General features: G+C 39.4%; 1 protein-coding gene across 9 annotated transcripts in view; it reads right to left on the reverse strand.

Annotated features, from left to right (window-relative positions):
• The window catches only part of EEF1AKMT1 (EEF1A lysine methyltransferase 1), a 30,243-nt gene extending 12,477 nt beyond the window's left edge, over positions 1 to 17,766 (reverse strand). The window contains exons 1-2 of one of the 9 annotated variants that reach the window (XM_017655422.3): positions 17,663 to 17,766; positions 165 to 323 (exon numbers count right to left, since the gene is read on the reverse strand). In XM_017655422.3, the coding sequence (XP_017510911.1) occupies positions 165 to 308 (144 nt within the window). In that variant the 5' untranslated portion in view covers positions 309 to 323; positions 17,663 to 17,766. The other 8 variants (XM_037017198.2, XM_017655421.3, XM_017655420.3 and 5 more) reach the window with 8 other exon arrangements.
• Positions 17,767 to 18,149: the final 383 nt, after the last annotated feature.

Here is an 18,149-nt window from a genome sequence, read left to right on the forward strand (position 1 = left end):
AAATGTTCATGGACTGCTGTCTGTCTTAGCTCCTAATATTATCAGCTCCTATGAGACAGGTGAAATAGATCTGGGCATTAGATGGATTCAGACAAACACTGGAGTAGGTGAGGAATAGGTTGCACACCAGTACTTCCTGATAGATATGGAATGCATTTACTTACCCAGTTCTCCTCTATTATTCCAATGTTACATTTATCATCCCCACCTGGGCTGGTTTGTTGTATCTGCTCAGCATAAAATTCCTGGAGAGCTGCTAAGGCATGGGAGGAAAGCTGGGGGATGTCGCCATCTTCAGAGGCACTCATCTCACTGTCTAAAACCTGCAGATAAAAGAGTAAGTGCTATGGGGTTCTTCTTCATTCTCATCAAATAGCCATTTAAATATTTTGATTCCATACTGGAAGTTTTATAAGGGAAGCACATATTTAATATTTCTGAGATCAAACATCTACAGAGGTCTTCTATAGAAATGCAGTTCAACAAAATACTTTTCCTTTTAACATACTGAATTTTTACAAATAAGGTGTTTGTATTTTTATGATTCCTTGAAGAATGAAATTTTTAACAAAAATACCTAAAGATGTTTTGCTATCTTCTGGTATCCAAATGGCCATGTGCAGACATTTCACAGTAGATTCTTGGAATCCAAGATCTTTTTATGCTTGAATGTCACTGCTTAGGTGAAGACTAATGGGGCTTACTGGTACGATAAGTGAAGAATCCACAAAAAAGGAAAGACATAGAAAGGGATATGAAAAGTAAATAGACAACAAAGAAAAAGGGAAGAAGAAAAGTAAGACAGAGTGAGTGGAGAAAGGAAGGTGTCTTGTAGGAGCTGATGGCCAGACACAATTACTTCTTGTGGCACTACCTGGAGTTGGCCAGACTTCCAGGTTAAGGCTTGGCCTCCAAGACAGCTGAATCTGTCCAACACTCCTGACAATTCCAAGTTCAGGGGCTTCCCCAAACCACCCTTATGTTTAGTAATTTGCTAGAAAGACTCACAGAATTCACTGAAAGCAATTAGACTCACAGTCACATTCATTACAAGGCAAGGATACAAATTAGAACCAGCCCAAGGAAGCGACCTATATGACAGAGGCTAGAAGAATTCCAGACAGGAAGCTCCCATCAACAGAAATAAGCACTGCCCTCCAGGCATTGGTGTCTCATGGAGTCCTGCCAATCTGGGAAGCTCAACTGAGCTTCAATGTCCTTTTGTTTTGTTTTTAAGGTATTATTGATATACACTCTAATGAAGGTTTCACATGAAAAAACAGTGGTTACTACATTTACCCATATTATCAAGTCCCCACCCATACCCCATTGTGGTCACTGTCCATTCGTGTAGTAAGATGCCACAGATTCACTATTTGCCTTCTGTGCTCAGTGTCCAGGTTTTTAGGCTTCATTATTAAATTACTGCCCATGCGGCTGAATTAAGTCTCCAGCTCCCCATCCTTGAGGCTAAGCTGATATGGCCTGATGGCCATCCCTGAATAACAAAGACTTCTTATCACTTGGGAGTGTTTATAGTTACCTTCCAAGAGCCACACAAAGTCCAAGGCTCTCTTTAGGTGAGGTCAAATTCCTTATGACACAGGTACCAAACATATTTTTAAATCAAAAGTTATCTTAAGAGCATAAAAACAGCACCCTATTTGCTTTTTAAAATACTATGTCTAAATGATACAGCAAGTGATGTGTTGAAAATCAGCAAAGATTATTCAAGACTTCCTCAGTGTTGCTCCCTTGCGCCCAGGCTTGTCGGGCGCCTGAGCGAGCCTGGCCCACGCTGGCGCCAAGGACAGTTGGAAACGCAGCACTCGGCGTGGGGCATCCCCACGTTTAGGAAGAGTGTTCAAATGACACGTAATAGCCATTTAAAATGAGAAATGCTGTCAAAGGCTGCTTTTATTCTTCTCAAAATCAAAGAGCTAAGCCATTCCACCTGCTAAAAAGAAAGACACAGTAAGACACAGTCCCAAACATGGCCACTTCTGCTGGGGAAAGTCACCAGATGGGGGCTTAATACCTAAACTTAACTGCAGTTTTGACCTTTCCCAGAAATGGGGGGATTTACTGGTCAGCATCAATAAGATAGTCTGTCACATGTGCCCTCTCCACCATTCCTAAAAGAAGATGAAGTAATCTTCATGATAAAACCCTCTGCTCCTTCCTTCAGGGTGACTTTGCCTGAAATAATCCCTAATAAATTTTTCTTCATTCCCCTGTCTGTAAAAACCTTCCATTTTGCGTAACTCCTCTGAGCCTCTCTGCTTGTTAGGGGGGATGCTGCCCTATTAATTAATTGCTCAATCCTAAAAATAACCAAAAGAACCTTATATGTACCAACTGACAAACCAATGTGCTTTCAGGAAGCAGAAATAGCTTGTTGGTTTTTTCCCTTCTTCATCAAAGACTAACCTGTGTAAAATCTTGCTAAAAAAACAGCTGGTTATACAAGTTAATCTAGAAATATAAATAAATTCTTTACATAGAAGTGGTTTCCCTGCTAGGAAGAGAAGCAGCAAAACATATGATATATGAAATGTGATAGATATATGTAAGGTTCAAAAAAAGTAAAATTAAACTATGTTGTTTAAGGAAGCATATAGGCCTATATTTATCAAAGACAGATTGATTTTGTTACCAAAAACCTCCCCAGATAGAAGACTCCAGGCTGAGAAGATTCACTGGTAAATTCTATCAACCATTTAAAGAAGAAATGTTAGTAATTTTATCATCCAGAAAACAGAGGAGAAAGAAATACTTCTCAACTTGTTTCATGAAGCCATATAAATCTAACATGAAAACATGTCAACCATTATAAAATAAAATCATAGGATAATATTCCACATGACCAGAGAAGCAAAAATTATTTACAATGTATCAGCAAATTGAATCCAACAATATGTAAAAAGGATGCTACATGTTGACCAAGTATGATTCATCTCAGAAATACACATATGTTTTAACACAGGGATTAGGAATCAGAGGAAAACCAGAGCTAGATAGTTAGTTAAAGCCCAAATAGAAGATTTTATTCAGGACGACTGCAACTGAGGAAAAGACACTTCACTGTAGAACTGGTCTCAATTTCAAACACAACCTGTAAGTAAAGGGTGACTTACAGCCAGGGGGCAGAGTGGGGGCCAGTGGATGGAGAATTACTAGGAGGAAACATTAGGGCTCAGGGGGAATCTGGCTGAATTGACCAAACAGGATTCCTGCTGAAGATGGGCAAGGGTGATCAAATATTAAGGGTGGGGTTCTGGTTAAGCTGAAACTTGTTAAACAAGGTTCTGGCTAAAACAAGATTTTCCAAGAAAGGTATAGTCTAGGAGAAGGTTCAGGAGCCTGACTAAGGCTGACTTTATTCTCAAGCAAAGAATCTTACCTGCAAGAAACTATGGCCTGCAGAGTAAAAATAGAGTTGTTTTGGCAAACAGCCATACCCTTTTCTTTACATATTGTTTACAGTTGCTTCTATGATAAGCCTGAAATATTTGCTATCTGGCTCTTTACAGAAGAAGTTTTCTGACTCCTGGTTTAATAGTATAAGAGAAAAATAGCCATATGACGATTTGTATGGATACTACAAAAGCATTTGACAAAATCCAATGTCCATTCATGTTAAAAGCCCTGGGAAAATCAGGTATAAAAAGGAAATTCAATCTGAAAGAGAACAGATGCAAGAAAAATAAAGCTCCTATTTTGCTTAGTTGTGAAACCCTGAATTCTTTCTCTCTGAGCTCAGGAACAAGGGAAAGATAGCCACTCTCATCATTATTTAACACTGTCCAGGCCTTGGCATAAAGAGTGGAGAGGACGGCATGATTATTCACAGAGAAAACCCTAAGGAAATATTGCCCTCATCCAGGTGACCAAGGTCAGTATCAATGGCGATCAGTAATGTCAACAGCATGTATCCTTGATATGTTGCAAACAGAAAGATACTTCACCTCTGCAGCATCCCTCCCCAAAATGCACAATGCCAATATAATTATGACCAAAGAAATCAGACAAACCCCAAGTGACAGACATTCTACAAAATACCTGGTCAGTACTCATCCAAATACTCAGGTCATCAAAAACAAGGAAAATCTGAGAAACTGTCACAGCCAAGAGGAGCCTAAGGAAACAATGACTAAGTGTAATGTAGCACAGCATCCCAGATGAAAAAGGGAATTTAGGTAAAAAATAAGGAAATTTGAATCAAGTACGGGTTGGTCAATAATAATGTCTCAATATTGTTTCATTAATTGTGACAAAGGAACCACACTGATATAAGATGTCTAATAATAGGGGAAACTGGTCTTATTGTACTACCTGCAAATTTTCTGTAAATCTAAAACTATTCTATAAGCTTATTTTATAAAAAAATTTAAGGAAGCATCACCAACCTCAACAACAAACACTATTAGAAATAGTTGATCAAAGTTCCAGAGTACAAGATGAACATAGGGAAATAAATTGTGCCCGTATTCTAACAGCAAATGAATGGAAATGAAATTTGAAAATCCTTTACATAAAATAGTATAAAAAATGCTCAGGAATATATTTAACACAAACACTTGTTAAGAGCTCTATACTGAAAACCACAAAGTATTGCTGAAAGAAACCAGAGACCTAAATTGAGGTACAGCAAGCTCACAAACTGGAGGAACCAGTATTATTAAGGTGCCAATTATCCCCATTGATAAACAGAGTCAACATAATCTTAAGCAGCATTATTTATTTATTTGTTTGTTTGTTTGTTTACCATAGGCACTGACATGCTGATTCTAAAAATTATTTAAACATTCACTCATTGAAGGACATTAGTATGGTTTCCAGTGTGGGGCTATTAAGATTTAGGCTACTATGAACATCTGCATACAGATTTTACATGTTTTTTCCCCAAATTAATAAAACTTAATTATATATACATCAAACAAATCATGACATTAAACGATTTACTGGTATTTTGGCTAGCTTATATATCCTGAGTATGGGAAACAGATGGTCAAAATAAGAGTAAAGATGAAATGTAAACCAAAAGAATGGCAGTGCTGGTATGAGTGTGGTGGTATTGGTACATTCTCTGATTTGGGTAACAAATTGGCATACCCTCCTTTTGGAATGAAATATAATGATAATAACAGTTATTATTGGCTATTGTAGCTAATAAATAAATTCTGTAAAGTTATCTTGTGAGCTGTTGGATTCTTTTCCAAAGGAAATTTTTTTGGGAAAGAAAGGAATCTAACAATATGGGCTTAAGAAAATTCCTTACTTTCTGACCAATTCTCGTTCCTAAATTACTATTTTGAAATATTTATAGATTGACAGGAAGGAGAAAAAATAATTCAGAGAGGTCTATGTGTCCTTCACCTATTTTCCCTCAGTGGTAATATCTTCCATATATTACAAAACCAGGAAATTGACCTTAGTACAATCTACAGACCCCAATCACAGCTTACATGTTTTATGTGTGCTTGTTTGTGTGTCTGTGTAGTTCTATGTGATGTTATCATATGAATAGATTTGTCTATAACTGTAATGCTATGTAATGCTACCACATGAACAGATATGTGTAACTACCACAGCAGAAAAGATACAGCACCACAAGGATTTCCTGGATATCCCTAGAGTCACACCCATCCTTCCTATCCCTGACCCCATTTCCTAATAGCTGGAAAACACTAATCTGAACTCCATTTCAATAATTTTGTTACTTAAAGAATTTTACATAAATGTAATCACTTGTTACATAACCTTTAATTGGCTTTTTTTTCTCCCAGCATAGTTCCCTTGAGATTCACCCAAGTTGTTATGTGTGTATCAATAGTTCAGTCCTTTGTATTGCTCAGTAGTAATCCATGGAATGGCCAGACTTTACTTAACCATTAACCCACTAAAAGACATCTTGATCATTTCCAATTTTAGATAATTACAAATGGTGCTGCTATGAGCATTCATTTAGAGGTCTTTGTATAGACACAAATTTTCATTTCTCTGAGGTAAATGCCCAGGAGAATGATGCTGGATTATACACTAACAGTATGTTTATTTTGAGAACATCAAAATGATTTATTTCATAATAATGAATTATAAAAGATGGTCTCAATTCTGGGAGAAAAAGATGGCAGAGAAGGAAGGAAAGACAGAAACCTCCTCCCAAAAACACATAAAACACAAAAATACAGCAAATACAACTAAACCCAAAAACAACCTGAAAGACTGCAAAACAGACTACCTACATCTGGGGAGGAAGAGAATACCTCACAGAAAAGGGTAAAGTGGCGAAGCTGCAATCCTGAAGGACCCAAGCCCTCCCTCAGCACCAGACCACAGGCAGGAGAAATGGGAACAGAGCAGGGAGGGGATAGGGGCCCAGGACTGCAGAACACCCGGCCCTGGACATGTACTCTGGGAGTTACATAGCATTCTGGTAATTAGTGGGCCTGGACACCAAGGACAGGTGGAACCCTTGGGGAGGCTGAGATCTCAGGGGCTTGTAGAAAATGGTCTTGCTCCACTGGTCCCTGAGACAAAAGCAAAGTGGGCAGTTTGAAAGACTTCCCAGCAATGGGAGAGGTTCCAGAGGGGTGGGTGTTGGACGGAGCTCTCTTCTCAGGAGAAAGGGCAGGTGGATGATTCCTCCGCAGCCAGCCCTTGGCCCAACAGGTCAGGAACTCTAGGGAGCCCCAGATGCTCCATCCACCTTGTTGGCAATGTAGCCCCAAGACTCCTCTCTGGGCACACTGCAGGCAGACAACCTACCTGGTCCAGAAGTAGGGTCAGACTTTGCTGACTGGCAGGCCGAGGGAGCCTCATCTGCTTTCTCAGCTCCATTTTAGCCAACTAGGAAGGTACGTGCCTGCAGAAGACAGCCCCAAGAGCTCCCTCCTCACAGCAGGTGTCCAAGCCTGGTGCTGAGCATCGGTACTGGGCAGAGCCACACATCCACCCATCCATCCCATTAACCCTGCAGCCCAGCCATTGCTGCAGGCCAGGAAGAGGGAGGCCCCACCCACCATGATTCCAGCAGAGACTTCTGTGCTGATCACAAAGGCGCAGCCAAAGCAAACTTCCCACCCAGACTCAGAACACCACAAAAGCCAGAAAGAAAGGTGGCCCTACCCACTGCAAGCCAACAGCTGGTGAGTAAAGAGTCTTGAGCTTCTGGGTGCCAGAGGATGACTCCTTCATAAAGCGTACTCTACAGTCCGGGAAGCACAGCAGAGGCACAAAGGAAGAAACAGCGAAACTTTGACAAAATGAGGAGGCAGAGAAAGATGTTCCAAACAAAACTACAAGACAAGAAACCAGAAAGAGGGCTAAATGAAACAGAATTCACCAAGCTTGATAAAGATTTCAAAGTAAAAGTCATGAAATGCTCACAGATCTACAGAAAAATATTCAAGATCTCAGGGAGGAATTCAACAAAGACACAGAAGACCTGAAAAAGAGCCATTCTGAGGTGAAGAATACAGTATCTGAAATGAAACATACAACAGAAGTGTTTAAGAGTAGATTAGTGCAGGCTGAAAAAACTGAGAATGAAATGAAAATTGGGGAAGAGGAAAACAATGAAGCCGAAAAACAGAGAAAAAAGGATCCCTAGGAATGAAAGAATAATAAGAGACCTGTATGACCAATCCAATATTCACATAATATGAATAACAGAAGGAGAAGAGACAAAGGGATAGAAAGTCTCTTTGAGGAAATAATTGTTGAAAACTTCCCCCCCAAACTGGGGAAGAAATAGACACTCAGGCCACAGAAGCTCAGGGAGCCCTTAACAAAAAGAACCCCAGCAAGACAACACCAAGACATATAATAACTAAAATGGCAAAGCTTAAGGGTAAGATGAGAGTACTGACAGCAGTGAGAGAGAGAAAAAAGATTACTTATAAAGGAAATCCCTTCAGGTTATCAGCAGACTTCTCAGCAAACTTTACAGGCCAGAAAGGAGAGGCTTCACATATTTAATGGAATGAAACAGAAGGACCTCCACATAAAAATGCTCTACCAGGCAAGACTATCATTTAAATTTGAAGCAGGGATTAAACAATTTTAAGATAAACAAAAGTTGAAGAATTTCAATGCCACTAAGCCAGCAGTACTGGATATGTTAAACAGAATGCTGTAAATGGAAATGTTCCTAAGGCAAAATACCTTTCACAAGTGAAAATAAACCCACAGTAAAGGTAGTAGACCAACTAATTACCAAGTAGAAATTCAAAAAGATTGAAATTGCATCAAGCACCTTCCCAGACCACAGTATAATTAAACTAGATATAATTATGCAAAGAGAACAAAAATGCTGAGAGGCTTAAAGATGGCAGCATGAGAGGTGAGAAAGAAAACTCCTCCTGAAACTACATATAATATGAAAAATATAGCAAATACATCAAATCCAGAAAGAGCAACAGGAAAGAGTGCTGCAGCAGACTGCCTACACCTGCAGGAAAACAGCAGAACTCAAGGAAAAGGGTAAAGTATCAAAGCCGTGATCTGGAGGGACCCAAGCCCTTCCCCACCCCCAGCTCACCAGCAGGAAGAAGAGAAATGGAGCAGAGAACAGGTGGAGGCCTGGGACTGCTGAACACCCAGCCCTGGAGATATGCTCTGAGGAGCACAAGCCTACATTACATGGTGCTCTGGAGATTAGTGGACTTGGAACGTTAAGACAGGCAGAATATTTGGAGATACTGAGATTCCAGCTGCTTGTGGAAAACACATATCCACAACCGGCCACTCTGGGACAAAGGAAAGGCGGGCAGTCTGAGAGACTTCCTGACAGTGAGAGGGCTGAGAAAGGGGCAAGGATTGCACACAGCTTGCTGCTCAGGAGAAAGGACAGGTGGACAAAATTTTCTGGGTGCACTCTGCCCAGCAGGTTGGGAACTTTCAGGAAATTCAGGCGCTCCATCCCCCTGGCAGGCTACACAGCTAGGAGGCCCCCCCCCCCCCCACTGCAATATGCAGCCTGCTGCCCCATTCTCCTGGCTGGCACAGGCTCGCAAACCGGTTGACCCCACCATTGTACCAGGTCAGCCAGAGGGTGACCCTGCCTATGGCAGCTACAAGTGCAAAGCATAGAGGCTTCTCCCTGCATGCTCAGCCCACTGGCCCTCACAGTGGATGCAGGTACTGCAGCCAAGAAGGAGGAAAAAGCTCTTTCCTCTTGACAGGCACCAGCACCCCTAACCTGCAATCCCCACCATCGCTCCAGGGGCTCAGCAGCTCCAGAGAGTAGAACTTCTGGGCACTAGAGGGCGCCACCTACAAATAAGAAATGTCAAAGGAACCTAGTTCAAACCAAAATCTCACAAACATCAGAAAAAGGCTCAAGTGAAACTGAACTCACCTAATTTCCTGAAAGAGATTTCAAAATAAAAACCATAAACATGCTAATGGAGGTACAGAAAAATATTCAAGAACTCAGGCAAGAATTCTGGAAAGAGATCCAATCATTAAAGAATACAGTACCTGAAATGAAACACAATGGAGGGATTTAAAAGCAGATTAATGAAGTAGAGGAGATGGTAAATGAAACAGAAACTACAGAAGAGGAATACAAAGCAGCTGAGGCACTGAGAGAAAAAAGGATCTCTAGGAATTAAAGAATATTGAGAGAACCGTGTGACCAATTCAAAAAGAACAATATTCACATTATAGTGGTACAAGAAGGAGAAGAGAAGGAAAGGGATAGAAAGTGTCTTTGAGGAGGTAATTGCTGAAAACCTCCCCAATATGGAAGGTGCCAAGGAGGTACACAGATCTCCTAACACAAGGGACCAAAGGAAGACAACACCAAGACATATAATAATTAAATAGCAAAGATCAAGGATAAAGACAGAATATTAAAAGCAGAGAGAGAAAAAAGATCACCTACAAAGGAAAACCAATCAGGCTGTCATCAGACTGGTTCTGTCAACAGAAACCTTACAGGCCAGAAGGGAGTGGCATGAGATATTTCATGCAAGAAGCAAAAGGGCCTCGAACCAGGTAAGATAATCACTTACATTTGAAGTAGGGATTAAACAATTTCCAGATAAGTAAAAGTTGAGGGAATTTACTTCCCAAAAACCATCTCTAAAGGGTATTTTGGAGGAACTCTTATAGATGGAAAGGTTCCTAAGGCTAAATAACTGTCACCAGAGGAAATAAAACCATAGTAAAAAAAGTAGAACAATTAATTACTAAGCAGATGCAAAATCAAATCAACTACCCCCTAAGTCAGTCAAGGGATACACAAAGAATACAGAATATGATATCTGATATATAATGAATGGAGGAGGAAGAAAAAGGAGGAAAAAAAAAAACCTTCAGAATGTGTTTGTACTAGCATACTGAGTTTAGTTAGACTGTTAGATAGTAAGGATGTTTAGCTTGGACCTTTGGTAACCACAAATCTAAAGCCTGAAATGGCAATAAGTACATACTTATCAATAATCACCTTAAATGTAAATGGTCTGAACACACTAATCAAAAGACACTAATCAAAAGACACAGAGTCACTGAATGGATAAAAAAAAACAAGATACATCTATATGCTACCTACAAGAGACTCATTTCAAACCCAAAGACATACAGAGACTAAAAGTGAAGGGCTGGAAAAAGATATTTCATGCAAATAATAGAGAGAAAAAAGGAGGAGCTGAAGTACCTGAATCAGACAAAATAGACTTCAAAACAAAGAAAGTCACAAGAGACAAAGAAGGACATTACATAATGATAAAGGAGTCAGTCCAACAAGAGGACATAACCATTATAAATATATATGCACCCAATAAGGAACCACCCAAATATGTGCAAGAAACATTAACAGAATTACAGGGGGAAACAGAATGCAATGCGTTCATTTTAGGAGACTTCAACACACCAATCAATCCAAAGGACAGATCCACCAGACAGAAAATAAGTAAGGACACAAAGGCACTGAACAACGTATTAAAATAGATGGACCTAACAGACATCTATAGATAACTCCACCCAAAAACACCAGGATACAAATTCTTATCTAGTGCACTTGGAACTTTTTCAAGAACAGATCATATACTAGGCCACAAAAAAAGAGCCTCAGTAAATTCAAAAAGGTTGAAATTGTACCAACCAGCTTCTCAGACAACAAAGGTCTGAAACCAGAAATAAATTACAAAAGGATAACAAAAAAGCCCACAAACACATGGAGGCTAAACAACATGCTCCTAAATAGTCAATAAATCAATGACCAAGGAAAAACAGAGATTAAGCAGTATATGGAGACAAATGACAACAACAACACAACACTGCAAAATCTGTGGGATGCAGCAAAGGTCATGATAAGAGGGAAGTATATCGCAATACAAGCCTACCTCAGGAGAGAAGAACAATCCCAAATGAACAGTCTAAACCCAAATTAACGAAACTAGAAAAGGAAGAACAAATGAGGCCCAAAGTCAGTAGAAGGAGGGACATAATAAAGATCAAAGCATAAATAAATAAAATTGAGAAGAATAAAACAATACAAAGAATCAATAAAAGCAAGAGCTGTTTCTTTGAGAAAATAAACAAAATAAGATAAACCCCTCACCAAACTTATCAAGAAAAAAAGAGTCTACACACATAGACAGAATCAGAAATGAGAAAGGAAAAATGACTACAGACACCACAGAAATACAAAATTATTAGAGAATATTATGAAAAACTATATGCTAACAAATTGGATAATCTAGAAGAAATGGACAACTTTCTAGAAAAATACAATCTTGCAAGGCTGATCCATAAAAAAATAGAAAATCTGAACAGACCAATTACCAGCAACAAAATTGAACTGGTAATAAAAAAACTACCTAATAACAAAATCTCTGAATCAGATGGCTTCACTGCTGAATTTTATCAAACATTTAGTGAAGACCTAATACCCATCCTCCTTAAAGTTTTCCAAAAAGTAGAAGAGGAGGGAATACTTCCAAACTCATTCTATGAAACCAGCATCACTCTAATACCAAAACGAGACAAAGACACCACAAAAAAAGAAAATTAGAGACCAATATCCTCATGAACATACATGTAAAAATACTCAACAAAACATTAGCAAATCAAATTCAAAAATATATCAAAAAGATCATCTACCATGATTAAGTAAGATTTACTCCAGGGTTGCAAGGATGGTACCCTATTTGAAAATCCATCAACACCATCCACCACATAAACAAAAAGGAGAAAAATCACATGATCATCTTAGATGCTGAAAAAGCATTTGACAAAATTCAACATCCACTTGTGATAAAAACTCTCAACAAAATGGGCATAGAGGGCAAGTACCTCAACATAATAAAGGCCATATATGACAAACCCACAGCCAACATCATACTTAACAGTGAGAAGCTGAAAGCTTTTCCTTTAAAATCAGGAACAAGACAAAGATGCCCACTCTCCCCACTTTTATTCAACATAGTTCTGGAGGTCTTAGCCATGGCAATCAGACAACACAAAGAAATAAAAGGCATCCAGACTAATAAGGAAGAAGTTAAATTGTCACTGTTTGCAGATGACATATTGTACATAAAAAACCCTAAAGAGAAGTAATGATTCTAAGTATTTTACTAAGCTGATGGGCAGTGACTGTAATGGGGTATGTGGTGGGGACTTGATAATAGGGGGAGTCTAGTAACCATAATGTTGCTCATGTAATTGTACATTAATGATACCCAAATAAAAATGATAAAATAAAAAAAGCTTTAAGAATAAGCAAAAAAAAAAAAAAAAAAGAACCTTAAAGAATCTACTCCAAACTACTAGAACTAACAACTCAATTCAGCAAAGTTGCAGGATACAAAACCAATATACAGAAATCTGTTGGACTCCTATACACTAACAATGAATGAGCAGAAAGAGAAATCAGAAAACAATTCCATTTACAATTGCATCAAAAAGAATAAAACACCTAGAAATAAACCTAACCTAGGAGGTGAAAAACCTATATCCTGAAAACTAGAAGAAACTCAAGATAAAAATTAAGGAAGACACCAATAAATGGAAATATATCCCATGCTCTTGGATAGGAAGTATTAATAGTGTCAAAATGGCCATTCTGCCTAAAGTAATCTACAGATTCAATGCAATCCCTATCAAAATAACAACAGCATTCTTCAATGAACTAGAACAAATAGTTCTAAAATTTATATGAAACCACAAAAGACCCCAAATAGCCAAATCAATCCTTAGAAGGAAGAATAAAGCTGGGGGCATTACACTCCCCGACTTAAAGCTGTACTATAAAGCCACAGTAATCAAGACAATTTGGTACTGCCACAAGAACAGAACCATAAATCAATGGAACAGAATAGGAGCCCAGATATAAACCCAAGCATGTATGGTCAATTAATACATGATAAAGGGGCCATGGAAATAAAATGGGAAAAGATAGGCTCTTCAACAACTCGTGTTGGCAAAACTGGACAGCTACATGTAAGAAAATGAAATTGGATTATTGTCTAACCCCATACACAAAAGTAAACTCAAAATGGTTTAAAGACCTGAATATAAGTCATGAAATCATAAAACTCTTAGAAGAAAACATAGGCAAAAATCTTCAATATAAACATGAGCAACTTTTTCCTGAACCCATCTTCTCAGGCAAGGGAAACAAAAGCAAAAATGAACAAATGGAACTATATCAAAGTAAAAAGCTTCTGTAGAGCAAAGGACACCTTCACTAGAACAAAAAGGCATCCTACAGTATGGGAGAATATATTCATAGATGACATATCTAACAAGGGGTTAACATCCAAAATATATAAAGAACTCACATGCCTCAACACCCAAAAAACAAATAACCTGATTAAAAAATGGGCAGAGGATATGAAGAGACACTTCTCCAAAGAAGGAATTCAGATGGCCAACAGGCACATGAAAAGATGCTCCACACCACTAATTATCAGGGAAATGCAAATTAAAACCACAATGAGATATCATGTTACACCAATTAGGAGGGTTAACACTGAAAAGACAAGGAACAACAAATGCTGGTGAGGATGTGGAGAAAGGGGAACCCTCCTACACTGCTGGTGGGAATGTATGCTAGTTCAACCATTGTTGAAAGCAATATGGAGGTTTCTCAAAACACTAAAAATAGAAATACAATTTGTTCCAGAAATTCCACTCCTAGGAATTTACCCAAAGAAAACAAGTTCTCAGATTTAAAAGACAGATGCACCCCTTTGTTTATGGCAGCACTATTTACAATAGCCAAGAAATGGAAGCAAAGTAAGTGTCTATCAGTAGATGAATGGATAAAGAAGATGTGGTACATATACACAATGGAATATTATTCAGTCATAAGAAGAAAACAAATCTTACTATTTGTAACAACATGGATAGAGCTAGAGGGCATTACGCTCATTGAAATAAGCCAGGTGGAGAAAGACAAGTACCAAATGATTTCCCTCATTTGTGGAGTATAACAACGAAGCAAAACTGAAGGAACAAAACATCAGTAGACTCACAGACTCCAAAAAGTGACTAGTGGTTACCAAAGGGAAGGTGTGTGGGAAGGGTCACGGGAAAGACAGCACAGCACAGATAAAACGAGTGATGACTCTGTCATCTGACTACACTGATGGACAGACAGTGACTGCACAGGGATGCTGCAGTGACTTGATAATATTGGTGAATGTAGTAACCACAATGTTTTTCATGTGAAACCTTAAATAAAAAAACAAAAGAATAAGATGTTTAAAGAGTAAGTTAAATTCTTTAATAAGATATTTAAGGAGTAAGTTCTTCTTTAGGCAAAGAAAGGAGAAAGAATTCAAGGTAGAGGAAACAGCACTTGCACGGAGTGGTACAATAACTGATTTTTTACATGTTTGAAGGTAAATTGGAAATAATCTCAAAAGAGTTGCCTACTAACTCTGCAGTAAAACAATACGCACACTGAACTGATAATTTGAATTTTGTTTGACAATTTTTTTTTATATTTGAGAAAGTGCTTGTTGTATAGTTGTGTAAGAGTTAAAAACAGGATGGATTATTTACTTTGAAATTATAATTTAGAATAAAAATTAATCAACAGAGATGTCTGCAGCAGTCTCACTGAGGAGTGGCATTAGGCTTGAAATGAGTAGTTATAGTTCAATGCAATAAGCAAATAGTATAAATCCTTAGGAACACATACTAGGATCTATCAGGGGGTGAATTTCCAAGCAGAAATTCCAAAGATTAGCTTGTGTGCATGCTGAACTAAGAAAACAGCAAACTGACCTGCAAACGACTAAAAGGTTTCATTTGGGTTTGTTATTTCAGGATTGAGAGTTCCTTTCATTCATGAAAACAATCAGGCAACTGTTAAAATCCAGTGTCTCCCAGCGGAGCTGAAGTGTACAACCAGTTGCTGGTCAAAGCTACACCATGATACTGCTTGGGAGAGCTGGAGGACAAAGCTAAGTACGTGTGTATGTATGCATGCATATATGTGTGTCCATACATATTCACACAGGCACACACATATATCCTTGATATAGACAGGGATATTTGAATTTTTATTTCTTAGTAAACATGTTCCATAACTGCATTTGTAGAGGAGAAGGGCTTTCAAATTGCAGTTGGAAAGCCATTAGCCAATCATTTAAAGATAAAATGTGAAAACCATAAAAAGAAGCCAGCTGACTTTAAGTACAAAAAAAGAATTCCAAAGAGCTGTGTAAGGAAAAGTCTACTTTCATGACTGTAGAGGCAATTAACGTTCAATCTGTATTTTAGTAGGAATTTGGTCCCAAAATAAGTTTATGTTCAAGCTGATACAAATCTATTCAATTGATATTTATTGAGGCACTGTCTTACACTAAGCACTGTTCTTGGTAATGGAAATCAACATCCTGACCTCGTGGAGCTTATATTCTAGTGAGGTAGAGGGAAACATTTATTTTTCTATGAAAAACAGAAGTAAAACATATGTTGGACGATAAGATCAAAGGAGGGACACTGTAGAGTACACAGGCCTGCAATTTTCCAATCACAGATTGGTTCCTACATTATTAAATTGAGTTCAAGAGTGAGTCTCTTGTTAAGTGGGAAAAACCGAAATGTTTATGAAATAAACATTAGAGACTAACTTAAATAAACGTTAGTTTTAATATATTATTTTTTTGTACTTAAATTCCCAATGGGCTGTGGTTATTTTTTGTTTCTTTACAAAGCAACGCAATATAATGTAACCCTAAAAAGTAATATGTAAATCCCATGCCATTTCAAATGTGTAAAATTCTTCCATTCCCATATATCAAATTTACTTAAAGCAAGACCCTCTCTCCCCCACGGCACACATTCACGGTAGGTTGCCTTCCGCTAGGTATTTTGGTCAAAGTGATGTGTGTGACCCAGTGGAAAGAGCATTAACATAGGAATCATCCAACGCTCCTCAATAAATTTAGGTGATGGTGGGGAGGGGAGCGGATCTGGACTAGTTTGTGAGCCTCCCTCTGTGAATGTGTAAGACTGACCTAGATGTTCCCTAAATACGTTTTGCATATTACTGTATGCTTCTACCCTTAATCTGATTTACTGCAGAGAAGGGCCAGAATTCTTCTTTTTCTTTTCATTTTTATATATGTAGTTACCCTGCCTACAATGGTTTCTTCCCTCTCACTTTTTAAGTCTATTTATCTTGCTATTAAATAAATTAAATTAAAAAGTTTAAGGCAAACCTGCATTGAAATATAGATTATAAATGTACAATGCAGTTGAGTTGTTAGCTATACTAAGGTACCTTGCTTTACTGGCTTTGCACATATTGGGGCAACCTTGCAAGGAGCAAGTCCATCAGAGCCATCTTACCAACAGTATTGGTCACTTTGTTTCTCTGTGTCATATTTTAGCAATTCTCTCAATGTTTCAAACTTTTTCATTATTTTTATGCTATGTTGATCTATGATCGGTGACAACTCACTGAAAGATCAGATAGATGATAATTAGAAATGTTAAAGCATTAATTTTAATTTAGGCATGTACAGTATTCAGACATGCTATTATTGTACACTTAATCGACTACAGTGTAGTGTAAACATAACTTTTATGCACTGGGAAACCCAAAAATTGATTTGACTCACTTTACTAGTAGCTACATTCCTTTATTGCGGTCATCTCGACCGAACCTGTACGTTCTTGTACACACAACCCCTATCACGACACCGGCGGGCACACACCTCACTCCCGGGTAAGTGCCCCCACCCAGGCTAGTAACCCTTACCCTTCCCCAGCCCGGCACTGCCCTGGGCGCAGCCAAGGTCCCGCCTCCCCTCTGCCTCGGCGAGCTGGACGCTCATCTTACCCACTTCTCACACAGCGCCTAGCAGGCACCTGCCTCAAGAGCCCTGTGAGGAGGCGCTGGAGCACCGCCTGGCTGGGCGTTCGTCCATGCCCGGGACAGAGACCCAGGACGGCCCAGGCCCGGCCGGAAGGCAGGCACCCGCCACGCGAACCTGTCCGCGCGAGGTTCTCCTCAGCACAGGCGTCAGCCCCGCGCCGCGCCGCACAACCAGGAACCAACCCCAGGCCTCTGGACTGCAGCTCGCCTGCCAGTGCCTACACACCACTGAACAGAGTAAGACCCACAACCGACTCCACGGCCACAGGGCAGCGCAGACGCCATCGCACGCTAGGGCCCTGCCCGTCCACTCACCAGCCACGCGTGCGCAGTCGCCCCGGCAACGGGAGCCGCCCACGCTTCGGCCGCGCATGCGCGTGCCCTTCCGCCCAGGACGGCCGGAAGTCCAGGAGCGCAGCTTCCCCGGCGGGGCACGTTCCCCGGCTTCTCCTCGGTTCCTCTCGAGAATGGTGGCCGCAAAGAAGAGCGGAAGGTTTTAGATTCCCTTCAAGTTACACGTATTTAAATAAATCTGTTTTGCCCTTGAAAACAGACGGGTGTTTTCACGACAATTCACCAAGATTTCTTCTGGTCTACTCAAGTTTTATAAGAAAGACATTAAGAGGCTTTGTAATATTGATAGGATTAGGAGAAAAAAGACCTTTAAAACCCCGCACTTGAATCAGATTTCCCCTTCAGTATGACTTGACTTCCCAAAGAATGTGTTTAGTGTAAGTCTAGCCATAAGCATTTTTCATTTTAGGGTTAGCTGCAAAGAACGCCAAGAGATGTGAGTGCAAGA

The sequence above is a fragment of the Manis javanica genome, chromosome 1 (assembly GCF_040802235.1).
Source record: "Manis javanica isolate MJ-LG chromosome 1, MJ_LKY, whole genome shotgun sequence".
NCBI lineage: Eukaryota > Metazoa > Chordata > Mammalia > Pholidota > Manidae > Manis > Manis javanica.